This window comes from Sceloporus occidentalis, unplaced genomic scaffold (assembly GCF_023333645.1).
Source record: "Sceloporus occidentalis isolate IW3139 unplaced genomic scaffold, rSceOcc1.0.p SCAF_2, whole genome shotgun sequence".
In the NCBI taxonomy this organism is placed as follows: domain Eukaryota; kingdom Metazoa; phylum Chordata; class Lepidosauria; order Squamata; family Phrynosomatidae; genus Sceloporus; species Sceloporus occidentalis.
In genome coordinates this window covers 127,788,120-127,812,828 of record NW_028316982.1, presented here as the reverse complement: position 1 = coordinate 127,812,828, position 24,709 = coordinate 127,788,120, and the positions used below count along the sequence as shown (strand labels likewise).

At 40.9% G+C, this 24,709-nt stretch overlaps 1 protein-coding gene across 3 annotated transcripts in view; it reads right to left on the bottom strand.

Annotated features, from left to right (window-relative positions):
* The window catches only part of LOC149319009 (AN1-type zinc finger protein 4-like), a 115,080-nt gene that overhangs the window by 67,753 nt on the left and 22,618 nt on the right, over positions 1 to 24,709 (bottom strand). For all 3 annotated transcript variants that reach the window (XM_089510920.1, XM_089510921.1, XM_089510922.1), the window contains exon 6: positions 17,341 to 17,542. In XM_089510920.1, coding sequence (XP_089367046.1) covers positions 17,341 to 17,542 — 202 coding nt within the window. The remainder of the gene's footprint in view (positions 1 to 17,340; positions 17,543 to 24,709) is intronic.

The window sequence follows — 24,709 nt, the reverse complement described above, 5'->3', positions numbered from 1 at the left end:
CCTGTTTCCAAATCTTAAAAAGTCTTTGAAAAGAAGGGTATCTTCAAATGATTCAAAGCTGATATTACAGAGCATTATTCCACTGACTAGACATCAGACATATTTTTTGGGAAGGGTTAAAGAAACTTGAGAAATAATGTGCCAAGTGTGTCCAACCTTAGGGTGAGTATGGGAATAGCATGTAACTTTCATAGCTGTAAGTCATTCCCTTCTTGATCAGGCCAGAAACTTTTCAGCACCTCCTCCTAATATATAGATGGAACAGTGGAAAAGATGTACAGTGTTACCTCGGGATACGAAATACCCAGGTTACGAAATTTTCGGGATACGAAAAAATCCCATAGGGAATTATTGTTCCGGGTTACGAATGTTTTTTCGGGTTACGAAAAAACTTTTGGTGCTTTTTTCGGCTTTTTCGCACGGAATCGCGGCTTTTCCCCATTAGCGCCTATGGCAATTCGGCTTACGAAGGCTTTTCGGGTTACGAAAGCGGCCGCGGAACGAATTACTTTCGTAACCCGAGGCACCACTGTATAAGGAATTGAAATTTACTTTATGATCTTAAAAACGGTCTACGATGCATAAGGGGGCTTTGAACAAAAATGTGAACGACCTGAATGGACATTTTATCATATCTCGTGGACATGCAAAAAGGCAAAAAAGGTCTGGATTCAAATACATACCTTGACACAGAGGATTTTAAAGATTAACATAGGCAGACTGCCCAAAAAGGGCGGTTTCCCTGCACCTTGTTTTGCTGCACGAGGAAGCTGCAGTGGACAAATCGCACGGCTTCCTCTGGGCAGCAAAAAGAACACGCAAAAAGCAGTGACACCACAGTGCGCTAATGGCGCTCTCGCAATGTCACAATGGCGTCGCGACGTGCGGACACTAAGTGTCTGTTGCGTCAAAATGGCGGCACACATCTGTACAGGGCACCACCATTTTGATGTACAGAATACGTGCTAGGGTTGCGGGGCGTCTGTAAGCGATGCCCTGAGGCAATCCTAGCATGTATTCCTTACATGCTAAAAGGCCCATCTGTACTGGCCATAAAATTAAAATGAGATTTTTTCCCTCTTGGGACTAATGGATGAACAGTAGGAAAAGAGATATGGAAGATGGTTTCAATGTACAGTATAAGTATGACAGCAGTGCCCCTGGCATCCACTAGGGTTTGGTTCCAGGACTCCCCGTGGGTACCAAAAGCTGTGGATGCTCAAGTCCGGTTAAATACAATGGTACAGTAAAATAGCGTGTCTTATATAAAATGGCAAGATCAAGGGTTGCCTTTTGGATTTTTTTTTTTAAATTCAAACCATGGATAGTTGAATCTGTGGATACAGAGGGCTGAATATATGCATGAAGATGGAAGAACCCTGTATTGATCTGCTGTTACTCAATTCAAAGAACAGATTTCATGGATGAATCCAGGAAAGTTTTATTGAAGATTAAGTTCTGCACAGTAGCAAGTTGTCAGAGCTGAGGCTTTAAGAATTTTAAAGAATTTTCCACATCTCACTCCCCCTTTCCAGAGACCTGCATATTTCCCACAAAGTCCCAAGCAGTCCCAGGACACTAAATGACCTTGAAGCCCATTAAACATCCTCCTGCGCATGCTTACTTGACGTCAGACCCACTCCAACATGGCTCTAGAGCAGCTAAGCATACTTTAATTTGGCAGAAAGCCTGAGTTTGTGGCCTCTCTGACATTCTACCACCCCCAGCTAATCTTTCTCTCCTAAAGCAAAGCACAGACAGCAACACTATGAAGCAGAAAACATAAGAAGTTCAAAATATAAGGCTTGCATCCTTCCGAGGTCGCTAAAATGAGTACCCAGACTGTTGGGGGCAAATTAGCTTACTTGCTAATTAGCTTACTTGCTGTTCACCGCTATGATCTTTGGAATAGCGGTATATAAATAAAACAAATTATTATTATTATTATTATTATTATTATTATTATTATTATTGGTTAACAGAAATACATAAGCCAGGATCAGGCTTATCAGGATACTTTTTGTGAAAATCCTGAATCAACTGAGAAGCATGTATGTGGATTTCATCCTCCCGCTCAAAATTTCCCACAGGCAGGTATTTCCACTGCTCAAAGTATTGTAGACTGCCTTTGTGCTGCCTGGAATCCAAAATGCTTTGAAATGCTGTTGTTCATCTATCATCATAGGGGGTGGAACAAGAGGAACTGGATAAACACACTTGAGATACTCATAGACTTTAATGGGCTGGAATGAAACAAAGGATATATGGGACAATATGTTTTGGGCACATCTAACTCAACAGTCACAGTACTGGTAATCATTTTTTATGGGGATAATTTCCTCATACTTTGGAAGGCTGGAGACATCTTAAAATTTTAGTTGACAAACCAAATCCTCCACTTGAACTTTCAATCACCTTCCTTTATATGATCCACAAATTTTTGTAAGTGTTTTTGGCAAAGTCTAAAGTGGATACAATCTTAAGCCAGGAATGTGGATGATCTATTTCACCAAGTCTACAGAATCAGACTTCTCTACCTCCAAGGAGGGCAAGGGCTTTAACTCCCGTGTGTACACAACCTGAAAAACTGAATGTTCTGTACTCTGATTCTGCGAAAGGCAACAGATCCACCCAATCACTTTCCTGGAAATTGACATAATATCTCAGGTACTATTCAAGAATCTGGTTGACCCTCTGTTAAGAGATTTGGCTTGTAAGAATTATGTGCCTTATTTACTTACAGGTGTGTGTGTTAAGACTAAAAAAACAACCCGTCACTGGAGTAGAACACATATTACTAGTTAGTAATCAGGCAAATTGGTTTTGATCCACTCCCCAATTCTGTTATTATAATTGAGATATGCTGGCATTTGATCTCTCTCTGCTTGAGACTATTTGGATAAAGACTGCTAATGCTTTCCGCTGCTTACAGTAAAGTAAGTTCTTGTTTGAACCTCTGTCTCCCTGGATGTTATTTTTACAAGGGAGAGACTATAAGGTTTATTGCTGAAGCAAGTAAAACCAGCAATAACCTTAATAGGTTATGGGCCCAGACAGCCCAGACTCTAGAGTGAATCCAGAAGGATTTGGATGCCCAGGCTGTGGCAAAAAAAAATTTTTTTTGAGTTCTTCTTCCTACTCTGTGTGTGTTTTAAATGAGTTAAGAGTATAGTCATCATTAAGCCAGACTTAATGGAAAAAACTATTCAGTATGGAAGGTGAGAATGGAAAATTATTTGAGGCAAGGAGCCTTGTGGAAGTGTATTAAAAATCTGCTTTCCGCAGATGCAACAGCAGAACAACAGAGATTAGAGGAAAAAGCCAAGGCAAATCTTATACTTGGTGTGAATGATGAGCAAGTGGTATACATATAAGCAGTTTGATCACCGCTAATGCAACTTGGGAGAGATCGAATGAGATACATCTTTCATACTCAGCTGTAACAGGGGCAGTTCTAGCAAGAAGGCTGTATAGCAAGTGTTTGCAGAGAGGGGAAGATTTAAGTGATCATTTGCAGAAACTGCAGAACTTATTTTCTGAGTTGGACCAGAGAGACTTTGAACTCACCGTGGCAAAACATATCTTCTATGGATAATTCCTTTGATAGGATTGTGAATTCCCTAGAATCACTGCCACAGACTCAATTAAATCTGTAGTATATTTACGTGAGGCTCCTGGCAGATTGCAAAGGAGAAGAGACCGCTGGCTAAAGTCTTCAAACACAGCAGGGTGCTCCCAGCTGATTAGCAGGAGCAGCAGCTGAAAAGGAGATGGAGAAAGTCTTATGTGGTCAAGAAGTGTTTTAAGTGTGGTCCCCCAGGTCACTTGAAAAGGGACTGTACAAGACAGCATGGAAAAAAGATAAGAAGCCTAACCAGAGGAAGGGCACTGCGCAAGTGAGGATAGTTAAATCACAAGCAAATCCAGAAAAACACAAGCAAGTCCAGAAAATGGAAACATGCTTTATGTTGATTTCGTGTTTTCAGCATACTGTGAACAATAAGGACTTATTTAAGAAATTTATTTCCTCAGGGCTGTAGAAATTTAACTTTGGCTGATGGTAAAGTCTGTCCAGTAGAAGGTCAAGGAGAAATTTATGTTGAATATTTGGGGAAAATGTTGAAGAATGTGCTTCTAGTACCAGAAATTGAATACAACCTTATATCAATGGCAAAGCTGGATAAAGAGGGTTATAGAATTGAATTTTCAAGGGGCACAGTTAAAATCTTGAAGGGAAATAAGCACTGTGGAACTGGAAAAATGCAAGTTGGCTTACATGATTTTTCTATACGTCAAAATTATATACATTAGTATAAAGGGACAAGAAAAACCTAGAAAGCTAATTATGGTGGGTTATGCACAAGGGGCAAACGCATGGTAATTTTTAGACAAAAATAGATCACTAGTATTTCTAGGTCTGCTAATGTTGGGATAAATTACATGTAAACAAAGAGGTTTTCCTACCTATTTCTGAAGGGGAAACTAGCATACAAACCAGGCCTTCAATGCAGGCCAGTGCTTCTGCACAAGAACCTGCTCCAGCTTTACTCCCAAGTCAGTAAACAACTCAGGCTGAAACAGTCGGCCATAAACGTCCTAGAACAGAAAACAATGGGACTGAAGAAGATATATACAAACAGGAAGCTGAAGTAAAACAGAAGCCAGAAAGTGCTATGGCAGGCCCAGGTAAAATAACCATTCCCAGGAGAACTTTGAGGACCAGAAAGGCTCCTGATAGGTTCAGTGTACAAAATGTTAGTGTGTGTTTGATAACTTATGAACCTCAGACTTTTGAGGAAGTGGAAAGTTTACCTTAAGAAGACAAAGAAAAGTGGTTAGAGGCTGTTGAGGATGAATTACAGAGTATGGAAAGGTTAAAAGTTTTCAAACCTGTAACTTTGTCAGAGTGGGTGAAACCAATTGATTGTAAGTGGGTTTTTAAACAAAAGGTTTTAACAGATGGATATGTGTGCTATACAGCTCATTTAGTTGCATGTGGTTTTTCTCAAAAGAAAGACAAAGGCGGGATACACACCGCCATTTAGTACGTCTTCTATACGTACTAGGGTTAGGAAGGGGCGGTGCTTCCGCACCCCCCTAACCCTAGTACGTATAGAATACGTACAAGATGGCGGCGCCCCTTCCACATGGGCGCCGCCATCTTTACGTACTGGACGCACAGCGTCCAGACGTGTCGCGCCGCTTCTGACGTAGCGAGCGCGCCCCTGGCGCCTCGCTACGTCGCAAACGCGACTTGAAAAGAAGCTCCATTTTGGAGCTTCTTTTTTCGGTCCGCGCGGGAGTCGGGCCGTCTGAAGGCTCCGGCTCCCCCGCGGACCTACTGGCGGCGGCGGCAGACCGCCGCAAATCGGCGGTCTGTACCCCGCCATAGACTACTCAGAGGTATACTCAACCACAGTAAACCCAAATTCAATGCGGTTAGCTCTAAGTCTTGCAGGATGTCTAGGTTTAAAAGCCAGTCATTATGATATAAATACCACATACTTAAATGATAATTTAAAAACGATATTTAAATAAAACCCCCACCAGGTTCAAAGAGTGAGGAATCAAATGTGGTATATAAATTAAATAAGGCTTTATATGGACTAAAACAGGCAGCACTTGCTTGGAATGACTGTTTAAATGATACTTTGTTAAAAATGAGTTTTAAAAGTAGAGCGAATCCATGTGTATATACTAGGAATTTTCAAGACAATTATCAGATTTTATTAGTTTATGTAGATGTTTTATGTTTCCTAGCAGAAAATGATTTAGAGATTAAACAATTTGCAAAGGAATTAAGTAAAACTTTTCAGATAAAGAATTTAGCACCAATTAAATATTTTTAGGTGTACAAATTATACAAACAGAACAAGGAGGTTTTGTTCTGAGTCAAAAAGGGAAAATATTACAGATTTTGAAAAAAAAACCTAAATATGGAGGATTGTAAAAAAGTGCAATCTCCTACAGTTTTGGGATTCCATAATGAAGTAGAAAATTCTGAGGCTTTTCCAGATAAGGATCTGTACAGAAGTGTAATTGGACAACTATTGTACATGAGCAATTACACACATACAGATATTGCATTTGGAATATAAATTTGCAAAATAAATTTCTTGAGCAGTTTGATAACAATCCAACAATACCAGCTTGAAAAGGAGTTAAAAGAATAGTAAGCTATTTATAAGGAAATCTAAATTTATGCCATGTTTTAAATCCATATGATTCTTTAATTTTTGAAGCTTATGGTATGTCAGCAACAAATCTTGTAATTAAATCTGCTAATGCTGTAATAGACTGGAAGTCCAAGAAACAAAGTTCTGTTGCATTATGTTCTAGTGAGGCAGAATATTGAGCACTCTGCCTGGCATATATAGAAATTTATGTTCTAAAACAGTTGTTAAGAGACCTACATATACTGGTTGAAAAATCTACAAACATTTATGAAGATAATCAAACATGTATTGTAATGGCAACACAAGCCAGCGTGAAAGGAGTAAATATATTGATATGAAGTATTAGAGATGCTGTGAAAAATGGAGAAATTGCTTTGATTTATTGTGACACTTCTCTTAATCTGGCAGATATTTTAACAAAGCCATTGAGTGCACAAAAACATCAACAAGTGTTAAATGATTTGGGATTGTTTGAATTTATGTTGTGAAAGTATTGTTTTGAATCTTAATACAAGGAGAGGTGTTATAGATTTGGCTTGTAAGGATTCTGTGCCTTACTTACTTACAGGTGTGTGTGTGTTAAGACTCAAAAATCCCCTTCTGTGGAGTAGAATACTAGTGTTACTAGTTAGTAATCAGGCCAATAGGTTTTGAGTCACTCCCTAATTCTGTTACTATAATTGGGGTATGCCGCCATTTGCTCTTTCACTGCTTGAGCCTCTATTTGGAGAAAGACTGCTAATGCTGTTATGTTTTCTGCTGCTTACAGTAAAGTAAGTTCTTGTGTGAACCTCTGTCTCCCTGGATGCTATTTTTACAAGGGAATAGACAGGGTTGAGACTGTAAGGTTTATTACTGTCCCAGCCCAGGATTTCCTCTGCCCCATCTCGGATTCGCCCCTTTTCACTCGCTGCCCCTCACTCCTGGAACCTTCTTCCCCCGCGAGCAAGAGCCATCACTTCTTTAACCAGCTTCAAAATGGAGTTGAAGACCATCCTGTTCAGAGAAGCCTTCCCAGGCATTGCATAATTGTCGCTTACTATTTGATGTTCTTTTGGTGCCTGTTTTATTGAATCATTTCCTATATTGCTATGTATTTTATATGTATTATCCTACTAGAGAGGCCCCCTTCCCCACCACCTTTCCCTTCTCCTTTTGTGTGGTGTCTTTTTAGATTGTAAGCCTGAGGGCAGGGAACCGTCCAATTAAAAAGATTGTATGTACAGCGCTGTGTAAATTTACAGTGCTTTATAAATAAAGGTTAATAATAATAATAATAATAATAATAATAATAATAATAATAATAATAATAATTGCTGAAGCAAGTAAAATCACCAATAACCCTAACAGACCAGTCGCCTGAGGGTGGTGATCTGAGCTCAACTCCTACTTGACACGCAATAGTTTTTAAAAAGCTCTCCGGAACTGGGAGGTGAATTGAACTTCACAGTCTGATGTTACCTCACTGAGGATCCCATGGGTTCTATATGTATGCTGTATAAAAATCTTGGGTAACTGAGAGAGCATTGGGATTGAAGTACAAGACACAAAATGAGCCTGTTTTGAAAAGAAGTCTGTCACATCTAGATTACTTTCTTTTTGTGACTTTTGGGTAGACTGAGTATAAAATCCATGCTGAATTCAGCCCAGAGATGAGGAGGCATAGAGAGGAGTTGCAACAGTCCATGGGATCCCCCTCTCACTTGGCCATCATACAAGCCAGACTGGTCTTGATATATTCCTTCACATCCTGCCTCCACTTGGGTCACCGGAACTGGTATCTGACTTAATTCAACATTTTGATATAACCAAAATGGCGCTGACTGAGAATTTGGCTTCTTAGCACTTCAAGCATATAAACTTTGTCTCCCTTGCAGGGGATGCCATCATGCACAACTAATACCCCCTCCCCCCCAATGCTTCTTAAGCCAAGTGTCTCCTTCTGCCACATTTATCATGCTCTTCTGTAAGATTGAAAGGGTTTTTCTGGCTTTGTGCTTTCAATTAGCTCCATAACAAATGCCAACCACAATTGCCACAGCATGAACATGGTGTCCATCTCTATTCTCTGACTCCCATGCCATGCCAATCTAGATAAAGCATCTGCTAAGAACTGCCCCCCCCCCCCGCAAATATTTTAGTTGGAAATTGAATTTGTAAAAGAATTCTGCTCATCAGCTTTGTTCTAGGCCCAATTTCCTGGGGGGTTTCAATGCCTCAAAGTATTTGTGATAAGTCCACACCTCAAAGGGAGAGGCAGCTCCTTTTAGCAAATGCCTCCAGGCCAATAATACCTGTTGGATTGCCTCTGCATCCTCCACACCAGCCAGTTCAGTTCAGTCTCAGAGAATTTTCTTGATAAACAGGTACAAGGTCTTACTGAGCTCCTCTGTCTTTCTGTAGCAAATTAGCTGCCAATGTCACATGAAAAGCATCCACCTGCACCTGCACTAAGGGCTCTGAGGGGTCAGGATATTTTAATACAGGCTCAAACGTAAAATGTTTGAGGTGCTCAAAAGCCTCTTGGCAGTCTGGGTTCCAACTGATTTGGTAACTGATTGGGTTTTTCTTCTTCCCCTTAACCCTCTTTTCCTTTAGTCTTGAGCAACATATCTTTCATCAAGGGTAAGAGGTATTTATTTAAGTACATATGGCATGTAGACCCTGACAGTCTATGCATAGTCTCAAAGTCTCACCTTTCTTTTGTCGGATCAATCCTGGAGTGGCCATGACAAAGTGGTCAGTTTAAGGAAACCTCTCACCAAGCTGTTATCTATAAACTCCTTTAATGTTGCCAGTTCCTTGGGAGTATAATTTCGTTTTATGTATTTCTGCCCATGGAACCAGTTCAATAGCACAATCTGATTTGCAATAAGGGGACAGCGAGTTTGATTCTTTTCCCTCAAACACCTCCGTCAAATCTGCATACTCGCTGAGCATCTCTGGCCCCATAGGTATGGCAATTAGCTCTGGTCCTGGCTTGCCCATGGGTCATATTGCTCCAGTTCCCCAGGAGCATCCAATCAATCGGGTCAGCACCTCAGATCTGAGAATTTCACTTCCTCAATTGATATGGGGATTGTGGAATTTAAACCAATCCAATCCCAAGATTATCACATGTGATGACATAGGGACTAGAATAAATTGTAAAGTTTTCCCATGCTTCCCCATCTCCATATGTGTGATACAACAGCAGAGAAGGGTGCCTACTGTCCATTTGAATTGTATAGGGGATGGTAATTCCCTGACCTGAAGCCTCAGTCTTGAGCAGGATGCATGAGGCATTTAGTGCAGCTTGAGTCCACCATATGAACTATGTCCATACTGCCTCCTCCTTCTCAGGTGCTCAACCTGGTTGAAGAAAAGGGCAACACATTGACTCAACATGGCTTCAGGGTACCTGCTGCTCAAAGGTCTGCCTCTTGGAGCTCCTTAGGGCAGGCTCTCCTTGTTTTCTGACACCTCTGTATCACTCACAGACTCATCAGATAAACTGGGTTGAGCACTCACCAACACTGTATTCCCTTGCCTTGGTGTTGCAGGCTTCAGAGTCATGCTGCCAGAGTCTTCTCCATCAGAGTCTTGCTGAAGCCTGTGTGGGGCAGCTGGTGATCCAGTACCCTTCTCTACTGCAGTGTAGACCCATCCCCAAGCACATTCACTTCTCATGCTCTGGCTCCAAGAGCTTGCCAGGTAGCCTTCTTGGTAGCAGCACTGCCTCCTTCCATGTTAGATGCCCATGACTGCTTCTGCTTGGCAAATTTTACGCTCAACATCACAGCTTTAAAATCTCTAGCTAGCTGCACCCAATTTAGCAGGGTATCCAGATTCCCCTGTGGCAATGACCACTAGGTAATCAGGATTCAGCCAATCTCAGACATACTGTGTTTTGGAGGTCTTCAATCAGTTAGATATATAGCCTGCCAGGCATCAGAACACTGTATACTCAGCCACCAGCTTGTTCCCTTGCCATATATACTGGATGCTAGTGCATGCTTTCTCTTCTTAGAAAGGGTCCTTGAACTGGATGCAAAGGCTAGTCATAAATGTGCTGAAGTCATTTAGCTCTGCTGCCCCCATGTTGCATAGGTGAACTAGCCATTCTGCAGCCTGTCCCGACAAAGAATACACTTTGGCAGCCTCTGATATGAAGGTGTGTTTCCACTCAAGCATAAAGCTTTTCACTTGGGTCAGGAAGAATACCAGCTTGCTTGAATCCTTAACAAAGATAGGCTTCAATGTACAGGCATGGCTCAGCCAGACCTAGGACAACCAGGATCCTAGGGGGTTCACTTATCCTTCCTGACACTGGTCTCTGCTGTGGATATAGCATATATTGTGGATATAGCGTATCTTGATTGCAGTAAGGCATTTGACAAGGTCCCTGATAACAGTCAAACAAACAAGCTAGTAAATTGTGGACTAGACAACTGTCAGGTGGATTTATAATGGGTGACTGGCTGAACCCAAAGGGTGCTCAACAACGGCTCCTCCTCATCTTGAAGAAAAGTGACCAGTGAGGTACCACAGGGTTCAGTCCTGGGCCCAGTGCTATTGAACACCTTTATCAATGACTTGGATGAAAGAACAAAAGGCATGCTTATCAAATTTGCAGTTGATACCAAATTAGGAGAAGTAGCTAATATTTTATTATTTACCCCAGAAGAGAGGACCAGCATTCAAAATTGCCTTAATAGATTAGAAAGCTATTTTGTCAAAACCGACAAAATGAATTTCAACACAGAGAAATGTAAGGTACTGCACTTGGGCAGAAAAAATGAAATGCATAGATACAGGATGGGGGACATTCAGCTTAACAAGACAACATGTGAAAGGGACGTAGGAGTCCTGGTAGACCATAAACAGTGTGATGAGACAGCTAAAAACGCCAATGTGATGCTAGGAAGCATCAATACAAGCATAGTGTCACCCTCAAGGTGGTTGGATGCCAGAAAAAAGAACCATTTAAATTCAGCTTCTGGCAGCAGCTGGCTTGGGATCGCAGTGGCAGCCCACTCTGGAAACAGGCTGTGCAGTCACCCTGATCCCGGCCCAATCACATCACCCATGTGTTGACCAGAAGTTAAACAATGAGTCAGTAGTATAATGCAACAGCTAAAAAAGCAATATGATTGTAGTATATATCAATAGGATTATAGTGTCTAGATCAAGGGAATAGTGCCACTCTATTCTGCTTTGATCAGGCCTACTGTGCTCAGTTCTGGGCACCACAATTCAGAAAATATGTTGACAAGCTGGAGTGTGTCCAGAAGAGGACAAACAAAATGGTGATATGCTGATGCTGATATGGAAGTGAGCATCTTTTAAGTCGATCGATGTGAACCAAACTCCATGATGAAGGAAAGATAGAATTGACTGGAGAGTCACCATCTTGAACTTGGGAGGTTTGATGTAGGAGTTGACCCCTCTCAGGTGTAGAATGGGGCGGAGTCCACTATCTCGTTTTGGAACTGTAAAATAGCGAGAAAAATAGCCATCTAGTCTGCAGTTGGGTGGAATGTGTTGGATAGCGCCCTTGTCTAGAAGGGAGACAATCTCTTCCTGGAGGGTAGGCGAGGATGGAGTGGAACGAAAGGCGCCAAGTGGTGGAGTACTTGAAAATTCTATGGCGTAACCCAAGCGGATGATGGTAAGGACCCAGGTGTTGGATGTGATTTGACACCATCGGTCGTAGAAGTCGCGGAGTCTGGGGAGTAAAGGTGGTGTTGGAAGGGAAGAGCAAATGGATGTCGGTGTCATCCAGTTGGAGTCAAAAATGGGATTTAGAGGAGGAAGATGACTTTTCTGAAGACTGTTGTTGTTGTTGTTGCTGTTGACCATGTTGTTGGTTTTTCTGTTTATAGGGCTTTCCTTGAGAAGAACCCTTCATTTTTTCCTCTATTCCATAATTTTTTATTTCTATCCTTATTTTCTCTCTTGTCTCTATAACAACCAATGACAAGTAACTCCACTTTTAGCCAAATTTTCTTGTGCTTTAACCCTTTTTTTAATATAATCATCTTACTATGTGCAATCTGTTTATCTTGCATTACATTCTCTTTTTTATAGAATGCTATTGTTTTCAATTATATTGTCCTACATTTTCTATTGTTTAACTGATTTTACTGCAAGCCATTCAGATGGGGGCAGGGCATAAATACTGTAAATAAATAAATAAATAAATAAAACAAGACTCTAAAACTACTCCCTTAATATAACTTTTCCCCAAGTGCCTTGCCTCACAGATAGTTACGAGATCATGATGGGCCCATTTTTCTAAATAAATAATTGGCAACAATTGGAACCATATATGGGATTTAGCTGATTAGTTAAATGTATGTTTATTTCTGATAAACCAATCATTACTCATATATATGCCTTTTTGCCAAGTTTGCTTATGACATGTGTTTATTGCTGTGTGTGAAGTTTGGAAGTTTTTAAATAGGATTGATTGGGAAAGTTGCATTTGCTTTCATTTTCTTATTTATATGCCAGATTTTTATCATTCTGCACTTCTCTATTTAAAAAAAAATAGCAATGAGTAATTCAAAATCAAAGGCTTCTTCCCATATTGCTGTTTCTATATTACCCCAGGCCATTGAGTCATCTTGATTTATCATTTTAACAATCTGAGACAATTAAAATACTGCATTGTATGTGATTAATTTTGGTTATCACCAAGCTTTCTAACTTTGGCTCTGTGTCATTTAATGTCATATAGACAAATGCAAGTCTTCTTTAGAGACAGAGAAATTTATTTACAGTCATAGACCAATAAAAGAAGATACCATTTACAAATTTTAAGAATCACATTAGATTAAAACAGTATAAAACAATATAGAATTACAGTATAAAATCACAGTATAAAAACAGCTTTAAACATTTGCTTGTATTTTGAGAGTTTAAAAGTTATAGCAGCTAGTAAGAATACCTTTCTATGCCATCTGTTCTCTAGCACCAATCATAGTTCTTCATATTTTAATTGCTGCTGAGCAGAATTTAGCCACCTTATGTGTTATAACAAAATCAGTATCTGCAAGCAGCAGAAAAGTAAGAGATTGTTCAGCACAGCCAACATTTCTAAGAAATTGGAAGGATGAAGTCAGAACGTAAATCCCTATAAAACAGACACTCAAAAACCACATGTTCCACAATTTTAATTTGTCCTAACATTTGTAAAGTCTGTCTAAGTATGGAATTTTCCTATATTGTCCTTCCCCTTGCAGAGGGAAGAATATGGCATCAATCTATGGTAAAGGCACAAGTGATATTTAGGCAGTTCCAGATTACTTAAATAAGCTGTTAGATATTTACTTAAGTTGTTAGATATTTATTTTGATCACTGACAATAAAAGAGTTGGATCTATCCATGTCTATTTGTCATTCTATGTTGGTGATATGCTGTTCAATGCTCAATTTGGCCTGTTCAAATCTCATGGTAAGCAAAAGTACAGGGGAGAAATCTCCAAATTAAAAATGAAACAATGGCCCAGTACAGACCGCTGCTTTGCAGTGGCCTGGGGCCGAAGTTAGGGCTCGGGAGACCAGAGTGTCTGCACGCTCTGCACTCTCCTGGCACCATTTTGGGCGTGTGCGCGTACAGACTTGTCCTTCTTGAGACCAGATACTATAGTCTTTTGCTGTGTGTATGGCCTTGGTCTTGATTAGAACTGGTTCCAAAGAATTTCTCCAAATACTTGGTACTACTAGGTGTCATGTTGTGAAAAAACTTGAGAGGCTTGAATGACAGGAGAAGAGGCATAATCCTCCTGTGTCATTAAAGTATTCTCCCTATCCACAGTGTATAGTGCAGCTGTAATCAGTGCTGAGACTGGAGCAACTACCATTGGTACTTGCAACTGAGTAAGAACCCTCTGAAGCAATACATTTTAATATGGGTACTATTAGGTCAGGAACCAGCTGGTTTCTCCCTTTCGGGTTAGATCACTTCTTTAAAATTGCTTGAGAAAGGCACATCAGTGGAGGGTGGAGAACACATTCGAAAATCTCCCCTGTCCCCTGAGGTAGCTTTGGGTCTTAACTTAGGCCTGACTGTGGACTAGGGTTGCACGAGGGCTGAGCATTTACATGCTCAACAACCCTACCGTGCACCCTGGGCACCATCTTGGCACATGCCTGTACAGACGGGGTGCACCACAATGACGTCTCTTCTGCGCAGAGCTTACACAGCACTGTGCACGACGGGCATCATAACATTGTGCTGCAGCCCTTATGGGTGTCCGTTATAGGGTTCAAATAGGAGCCGCGTTTCACGGCTCCTATTTGCACCGAGCTGGGGCGTGGCATGTGGCTGCTGCGTCCCCAAGCCAGCCCGTTCAGCGGTGGCATAAAGCCGTCCCTTATCGGGCTGTTTGTACAGCCCCTTATTTGAAAGTCCAGGAGAACTGAAATATTTGTGGCCTTGGTGAGCAGAACAGGAAAATCTTCTGCCTTAAAACATTCTGATGGAGCAAGTTTCTGCAAATGTAGTGCCCCTCGGCTCTTCAGACTACCCACTCTCCACCAGGTAAGAGAAAGAAGTGGGAGGGAGGGGAGAAGGAAGAATCCCTTTTTCTTCTCCAAGGAATGGAGAGAAAAAAGGTTAATGAACTAAAGAAATGCTCCTTTTCTGTGGGGTGAATGGGATTGATACATTTTTAACAGAAGACTGATACAAGTTTTAATAGAAGATACTAGGGTCACTAGTAATCAGGGTCACTCAGAATCAGGGTCACTCAGAATGGCTATTTTCATGATTTTTTCCGCCTTCCTGCCTGGAATGCATAAAGTGTTGGCTATAGAAAGGTGGTCAGTCTAAACTTTTCCTTCTCAATATGAAGAGACAGAGACCCATATATTATTCAAGTTACAAAAGACTGAACAAGCACCTGTGTCCAATGCTTTGCATAAGCTGGAGGACAAGGCTTAGATAAGGCAGCTGATGCCAAGAAATGAGTTCTTGGTTGCATTGTGGTTCCCTAAGCAGATAGCTAAGGGGCTATACAGACCACCCCAAAGGGGCGGTCTGCAGCCACCCCTTTACTGGCCGGATCGTGGCCGTGACAACCTCACACCGCAGCCCCAATCCGGCCTCTAGAGAGCCATAGCCATGGCAACGTGGCTTTATGATGCCCCTTCAGTGCTGTATCATGTGGATTTAGCACTGGAGGGGCGTCATGATGGTGCACACCATGTGGATCGGCGCAGGCCAAAATGGTGCCCTGGGGCAGGGTTAGGGTGGGCAACATGAGGACGCTGTGCCCTAACTCCGTCCACAGGCCGGCACAAAGTGCGGGTATGTATCGGGCCTAAGTCTACTTGATCAGATCCTACAGGCTGGTCAATGGAAGTAGTGGATTGAGGGAAGGGATCTATAATCTTGTAACAAATCCATTTTGTCTTCAGCTTTCCCACTGCTGAGATCATTGGGAAGGGATATAGAAGATGGAAGAGAAATGTAGGAGGAAGTGAGACAGTGATTTTTTAAAAAATGAAGTATAGATGAATGAAGAGAAAAAGAGAAAAAAGAAGGATGGTTTGGCTGAAGTAATTTAATTATAGAGGACAGCTGACCTAAATTCAGGCAGGAAAATGAACTGGAGGTTGCTCTCTTATTAGAGGGAATCATAGAATCATAAAATCATATGAGTTGGAAGAGACCACAAGGGCCATCCAGTCCAACCTCCTGCCTTGCAGAATTTCACTAAAATTCCCACTGAATTTCTAAAGACAAATATGCTTTTGACTTCCATATTACTTTACAAGAAAAAGTAAGTATGATTAAAATTATGACACTTTTCCTTTCATAGACAGCTTGAATATGCTTAGCTGCCAAACATTATCACCATAATAAAAAAATAATTTCCGCTAAGAACTGACAAATTAGGAGACTCTGCAACACTGGAAAGAAAACAGCCCAGTTTACTATTTTTTTAAAAAACTTGTTAATAGACAGCATCCTCTAGATCATAAATACAAAGCCTTTGATTCTAGTACATAATTAAATATGCTCCTCTCAAAATGATGATCTTACAAAATGAAATACTATGAGGGCCATAAAATATCTAGGTCCAATGCTCAAAAGAGCAGCAAGTATACCTAAATCTCAAGAATGAATCCTTAGCAACTTCTAAAGAGGTATATCAGAATACCCACAAATGTTGTCATACGTAAGCTGTGAAATTACTTTGTTTGGAAATAAATACTGTAACATCCACTTCTAGAAATCTATAAATCTTACATCAATAGACCTACTGGAAAGCTTTCAGCTCTGCGGCTGCATGCAAATGTGACTAGTGTGGGTGTGGAGCATTAAACAAAATTCAATGATAGCCTTCTATATATGAGCTGTTATCTTCTAATCTTCTATATATGAGCTTTCCATATCGGGCACTGCCATTAGAAGATGAAACTTAAATGTTTTTTTCCAGAATTCATAACTTTCTACAGAATCTGATGAACAATTTAATCCTATAAAAGTTCTGCTTTAAAAACCCTGCTTTGTCCAGTGGGACTTACTTCTTAGAAATCAGATTTAGGATTTTAATCTAAATTAACTATATTGGCTTTATAGCAATAGCAAGTACATTTCTATACCGCTTATCAATGCACTTAAGCATTCCCTAAGTGGTTTACAATGTCTAAGCTAATTGGCCCCAACAAGCTGGGCACTCATTTTAGTGACCTACAGAAGGATGCCAAGCTGAGTTGACCCTGGAGCGATGGGATCAAACTCACAACCTTGTGGTTGTGAATGGCTGCAATATAGGCAATTAACCACTGTACTACTAAGGCTCCTTTACAGTTGAACTTACTACAACCAGCCCCATGTTTAACTTCTCTTCTTCATCCTCTCATAAAACAATGTGTTTATTCTTATATCATCTATAGTGTAAATATTATGATTGTACATTACTTTTGTTAGTTTTTATTAGAACAGTATATTGATTATTTCTCCTCAGATCAGATTCTGTTTATTTTTGTACTGAGAAACTCAATAAGGAAGGTGCTGGTCAATTTAATTAAACTACTACTACATAACTAGATATACTTCACTCAAACTATATTACTGTGGTATTTTAACATTATTTTAGGCAATATATACACTCTTTGATCAAAGTAATAATATTTAAAATCCTCTAAGATGAAATAAAACCCAATATACCTTAAAGATTCAGATATTGGTGTTAAAGTCCCATCTCCTCGGTCTACAACACGGAAGATGTTCAACTGGTCGCCTTCCCGATATACCAAAAAAGTAACGTGTTTGTGACTAATGTGTTTGCTGGATGGGATCTTCTCCCAGAGATCAGCTTGATTGGGATCCATGTATTCTGTTATTTCCCTAACAGAATCTTCCACAGGAACTACAGGGATGAGAAACAGCAAGGAATGCATTTGTGAGGGCATTGGAGCATTTTTTAAAAAAAAAATGCTGGTGGAGGTATGGTGGAGGGTTAATGCAGCCTTCTAGTCTTCCACAGTTGCCCGCCCCAGCTCTAATGAGTCAAAACACAAGTGGATTAATTATGAAGATTGTCTGATAAATATAAAGGGCGAGATTAAAATAAAAACTAAAGAGCAATTAGAACAAGAGGGGATAAGTATTAACTGGTTACATTATAGTCAATTAAAGCGAGTTTAATAAAAATCTGAAAAAGGAAGGAATAGAGAAGGAAAGGAAAGAATTTGATAAAATAATACTGAGAGGAGTTAAAGGATTTATCAAAAAAAATCAAAACCCTATAAGGTACTTTTGAAGATCGAGTTGAAAAAAGAAACTATCAAAGAAACTATGATAAAATGGATGCAGAATATAGGAAGAACAATACCCTTAGCATTGTGGAAACAATCATGGAAAAATAACCAGAAATTTACAAAGTGCAATATAATAAAAGAAAATCAAAATAAAATTCTACATAGATGTTACCTAACTCCCTCAAGACTATCTAAAATGGAAAAAAACCTCTGATGGTTATTGCTGGAAGCGTAAAGAGAAAATTGGAACAATCTACCACATATGGTGGCAATGCAAAGAAATCCAAAAATACTGGAAAAAAATACACAAAACAATACAAGAAGCTGTAAAAATAAACATCCCCTTGCTTCCAGAATTATTTGTATTAAACATTGTAGATATGATTCAAAACAAGTTGGATAATAATCAGATTACTGTAATCTTATATATGATTTCAGCAGCCCGTATGGTATTTGCCAGACATTGGAAAACAAGGATAATACCTGACATAACAGAATGGAAATTAAGGGTACATGAGTTAAAAATAATGGATAAACTGACAATGTATACTGTAGGTAAAACAGAGCAGGAATATGAGAAGAAATGGGGGGAGGTTGGAAAAATGTGGTACTAGCTAAGAAACAAGAATAATAGATACCAAGTAGTACAGGATAGATACTGCAAGGAAAATACTGCAGGACAGGATCATAGGGGTAGGGAACCAAATATGATTCTAGTAGATTACTTTACTGGGTAACAGAAGTTACAGTAATAACGTAAATTGAAACGGATATACCAATATATATAACAGTACTTTTTCTTCATTACAATTTTTTCCTGTTTATATTGATAATGAGTTATTATGTTATATTAAACTTTTCTGTAATAAAATTCAATAAATATTATTATAAAAAAGGAGGAGAAAGGCTACAAAAATTGCTGGTGTACAAAAAAAGGAGAAATCATGAAAAATAATTGGGCACAACTTATTCAAAGAGGCAAATCAAATCACTTAGCTTTATTCTCGCATATTACATCAAGTTCCCAAAGTAATGCACCAGTTGCAGTGGATTGTCACATCCCCCCAGAGATTTGGGAGGAACACTTTCAAGCACTTTATAAGGACACTTATGTTAAAAGTGGATCTGCAAGGGACACCTCCATGTCTTTAAGAGCATTTCATAGCTTTTTGTGATCTATGCAGCCAAAGCCTTTGCTGTAGTCTATATAAAACACATGTTGATTTTCTTTTGAAATTCCTTGATGTGCTCTGTTAGCCATTGTATGCTTGTTATGCAGTCTCAATGCCTCTGCCTTTCCTGAACCCCACTTGCACCTCTGGGACTTCTCTCTCCATATGTGTCTGCAGTCTATGTTGTACAATTTTAAGCATAATTTTGCTTCCATGAGAAAATGCAGTCTCCCAAACTCAGTCACTTCCTGTCCAACACTGTAAAGTGTCCTCCTGTCCATGCAGACACATGTTTCATCATCCAGGCTTTGCTGCATGTAGTCAAACAGAGTGACCTTGTGCCTATGAGTATCAGCTGTGGCTAATCAGCCTTGTCCATCTGGTGCTGGACGCTCATGGTCACACACACATCTAAGCATTTCTCAGTGTGCTGGATTTAACCCCTAACATTTATGATATGTACCACAGTCTGCACCTGGTCTAGTTTTGGCTGCAAGAATTAAGTTTTTTAATTAAGTCCAAAGGAGGGCAACAGAAATGGTGAAGGGTCTGGAAACCAAGCCAAACGAGGAGAGACTTAGGGAGCTGGTGATGTTTAGCATGGAGAAGAGAAGATTAGGAGGTGATATGATAGCCCTGTTTAAATATTTGAAAGGATGGCATATTGAGGGAGCAAGCTTGTTTACTACTGCTCCAGAGAACAGAAACTGGAACAAAGCTACAGGAAATGAGATTCCACCTCAACATTAGGAGGAACATCCTGACAGTAAGGGCTGTTCGACAGTGGAACACACTCCTTGGAGTGTAGTGGAGTCTCCTTCCTTGGAGGTCTTTAAGCAGCGGCTGGATGTCCATCTGTCGAGGATGCTTTGATTGTGATTTCCTGCATGGCAGGGGGGTTGGAGTGGATGGCCCTTGTGGTCTCTTCCAACTCCTGCTTCCAATTATATACTCTAGCTATATTTGTATTTACCATCTGGTGATATCCATGTATATAGACTCCTTTCTAGTTGTATGAAGCAGGTATTTGCAATGAATAGATTGTTGTCCTCGCAAAATCTATCATTCGCTTTCCTGCTTTATTCCTAATGCCTAGTCTGAATTTGCCTTCTCTTTTTGACTCTTCTTTGCTGTCTAATTTAGCAATCCAGTCACCTATGATTAGTTTGAAGTTCTCTGTTGGTATGTTGTCAATTTTTTCCTGGATTCCTTAACAGAATGTCTCAATGGTTTTTTGTGGGTTTTTCGGGCTATCTGGCCATGTTCTAGAAAATTTTCTTCCTGACGTTTTGCCAGCGTCTGTGGCTGGCATCTTCAGAGAATGCTTTGCCTGGAAAAAGTTGGGTGTATATATACTGTGTGATCCTGGGAATGCAGGAGTGATTTGCATGTGTATTGTTCTGTGTTGATGGCTGGCCTCAGGCTGGGAGGCTAATGCAAAGGAGGATTAATGTCTGCTAATTGGTGATCATTATCTGCTGGGAAAGCCCCTGACTCTGAATGGTTTCCCATTTGCATTTGCTGAGTCATTATTTTGCTATTCCTCAGGACTGGTAGCCAAATTTTGTTCACTTTAAGGGTTTCTTCTTTCCGGTTGAAATTATCCAGATGTTTGTGGATTTCAATGGCTTCCCTGTTCATCCTGACATGGTAGTGGTTGGCCTGGTTCAGAATTTCAGTGTTTTCAAACAGTATTTTATGGCCAGGATGGTTTGTGGCATGTTCTGCTACTGCTGATTTTTCTGGCTGCAGTGTCTCTCGTGTTCCTTGATTCTTGTTTGCACACTGCGTTTGGTGTATGTAGACTTGTCCGCAGCTGCATGGTATATGGTAAATTCCTGCGGCTGTGAGAGGATCTCTCTGGTCCTTGGCTGAGTGAAGCATTTGCTGTCTCAACTTCTTCTTCCTCTGCCTTTGTAGTTAGTGCATATGGTAATAATTATGGTAATACAGTGGGCCCTCCTCTTATGCGAGGATCTGTTCCGGATCCCTCCGTGTGAGGGAAAATCCATGTGTGCTTGAGCCCCATTGAAGATAATGGGGCTCGTGTATGCGGTGGTGCGTGGTGTGCATGCCACAGGCACACATGCCATTATAGCTTCTGGATGCGCTGAGGCTTTTTCCAGCGCGGACCTCCAGTGTATGCTGGAGTCTGCATAAGGCGCACCCGCTGTACACTGTATTTATAGATTATTCCTGAAGCCTTGACATGATCCTACCTGATTTTGCATTGTATCCTGTGATTGCTTTTGTAGTATGAACACTTTTGCAATATGCTTTTAGTATGAACACTACCTGATTTCATGTCTTTTCATTTCCTGAGTAGAACACTGTGTAGTTATCTGACCCATTTTAGCTTACTGATCCCTAGTTTCATTTTTTCACTATATCTAGCTTCCCCTGGCTAATGCTTCTCACATTACAGGCTCCTATAATGTGTAGGACAAGGTTTCCCATGACATTCTTGCAAGCAAGCTTGTAGAATGTAGGATAGATAAGCTAACTGTTACATGGATTTGTAACTGATTGACTGGCCAAACCCAAAGGGTGCTCAACAATGGCACCTTTTCATTCTGGAGAGAAGTGATCAGTGGGGTCCCAGTGCTATTCAACATCTTTATCAATGACCTGGATGGCAGAATTAGGAGCATACTTATCAAATTTGCAGATGACACCAAATTAGGAGGAATAGCTAATACCCCAGAGGACAGAATCAAAATTCAAAATGACTTGAATAGACTAGAAAGCTGGGCCAAAGTTAACAAAATGAAATTCAACACGGAGAAATGTAAGGTACTGCACTTAGGGCAGAAAAATAAAATGCACAGATATAGGATGAGGGACACCTGGCTGAATGAGACTACATGTGGATCTGGGAGTCCAAGTAGACCACAAGTTGAACATGAGTGAACAGTGCAATGCAGCAGCTATAAAGGCCAATGCAATTTTAGGCTTCATCAATAAAAGTATAGTGTCTAGATTAAGAGAAGTAATAGTGCCACTGTATTCTGCTTTGGTCAGGCCCCACCTGGAATATTGTGTCCAGTTCTGGGCACCACAATTTAAAAAGGATGTTGAGAAACTGGAGCGTGTCCAAAGGAGGGCAACTAAAATAGTGAAGGGTCTGGAAACCATGCCCTATGAGGAATGACTTAGGGAGCTGGGTATGTTTAGCCTGGAGAAAAGAAGATTAAGAGGTGCTATAATAGCCATGTTTAAATATTTGAAGGGATGTCATATTGAGGAGGGAGCAAGCTTGTTTTCTGCTGCTCCAGAGAACAGGACCTGGAACAATGGATGCATGCTACAGGAAAAGAGATTCCACCTCAACATTAGGAGGAACTTCCTGACAGTAAGGGCTGTTCGACAGTGGAACACACTCCCTCACAGTGTAGTGGAGTCTCCTTCCTTGGAGGTCTTTAAGCAGAGGCTAGATGGCCATCTGTTGAGGATGCTTTGATTTGGATTTCCTGCATGGCAGGGGGTTGGACTTGATGGCCCTTGTGGTCTCTTCCAACTCTACGATTCTATGATTCTAGTGCTAGTTCAGACTGTTTGGCTCTCCCTCTCAGTTTCTCTGTGCCCTTGATCAGCTCTCTGCAGTGACCTCCTAGTGCTTCTTTCTATCTTTCTGTCTGTGTACTAGTCTTTCCTTTTGTTTCATTTGGGGCTACGTTATCAATGGTGAAAGGGTCTCGCAAGGAGGTTCACCTTTGCTTCCTTAGTTATGGTGTTGCTGTTCTCTTCTTAGATCTTACATCAGTGTCACCCACCACTACTTCTGCTGCCCAGAAGCTATTTGTCCTTCTATTACATACAACTCCTTGTTTTTGTCTGAGTTGTTTTCCATTCCAGATCCCTCAGCCCACCCTCTCTTATTTTTCTCATCAGTTGCCACGAGCCTGTCTTTCCTTTTGTCCTTGTCCCTTGTTCTTTCTCCCCTTGAAGATGACTCCCCCCTAAAAAAGCTCACTTTCTTGAGACTGAGATCAAAAGACTGGGGTAACAGTTGTATAGAACTACTGGCTGCTATTCCTGCCCCCAAGGAAGCCAGTTATTCCAACCCCCTCAGGCCATTTGATAAGGGAGAACACATGTCCCCAAACAATCAAACTCCACCACGTAGGCCTTTAAAAGAAACAATCAAAGAGTCATGGATAACTCCCACCAGAAAAGCTTGCCTTCTGCTCTCTCTTCAGTCTAGATAAATCTAGTACATTCTAATATACATGCAGTCCTAATACATCAACAATGTCACTTCCCCTTCTGATCTTTAAAGTTACAATTAACTGATTAATTTATTAAGAGCAACATTAATAAATTGTAACTATGTTGAAGACCACACTAAAAGTTAATGAATGGTATATAAGTTCAAACATCTAGGTATTTCTTGTTACTCCCTTATCAGTCTCTGTTCTGCCCTCCTCCAGGTATACTTGAATCTGGCCTTGAATTCATAATGTTGCTCTTAATAAATACTCCCCGAGAGCCAGCCAGGACACCAAGCTTCTCTTCTTTTCCCCTTTCCACAGGGGCCAGAGCAAGCAGCAAGGCAGCAGCTGTGAGAGGGGCCATGGCCTGGAGCTCTAACTGTGGTGTGGTGATAGTCTAAGAACATTGTGTGAGATCCGGAAGATTCTTTGAATAAGGGACAAGCATTTGTGGCCGGACATGAGCTGGGAATGAGGATTGAAGTTGTGCAGGGGAAAGGAAGGTATGGTGGCAGCAGAGTGAAAGCTTGTTACAAAGGAAGGTGAGATAGATGTTTGAAAGCTATCCCATCTTCAGTTCACTCTGTTCCACAAAATGAATTGGAGAGCCTACTAACCATGTCACAAACCCTTACCTTGCTCCTTTGTAATTCCAGGTCGGTCAAAAATAAGACTCATATCATATAGACCTTCTCTTAGAAGAAGAGGCCAACTTGGCTTGCTTTACCGAGACCTGGCTGGGAGAGGATAGTGAAATAACCTGGGCACAGGCCCTCCCAGCTGGGTACTCAGTCATTGAGCAGATAAGGCGAAGTGGGCGAGGGGGTGGTAGAGTGGCTCTGGTTCACAAAAACAACCTTACCTTGACCAGGATACCTGTCCAGAAAACGGTCCTCTTCGAGTGTATGTACCTAAGCCTGAAGACCAAGGATATTTTGGGGATTCTGTTAGTATACCGTCCACCCCGTTGTCTAACAGACTCCCTAACCGAGCTGACACAACTAGTCTCCGAGCTGTTGCTGGAGTCGCCCAGACTTTTAATTCTGGGCGACTTTAACATTCCACTCGAGATCAGTCTATTAAATCTTACAGGTGTGGCTCGGGAGTTCATGGAATCCATGACAAACATGGGCAATTGGTCAGCGGGCCTACTCATTGTGTGGGTCATACACTCGATGTGGTCTTTAGTACGGAACAGGAATATCCATGGGTGGAGGTAGCAAAAACCTCCCCATTGTCATGGATAGATCATTTCCTGATCAAGGCTGAACTTAGAGCCACTGTCCATCTTGTTGGGGGTGGTGGACCCATTAGAAACGTCCACCCTCGAATGCTAATGGAACCAATTGGATTCCAGAAAGCCTTAGAGGGTCCTTTGGATGATAACGCCAGT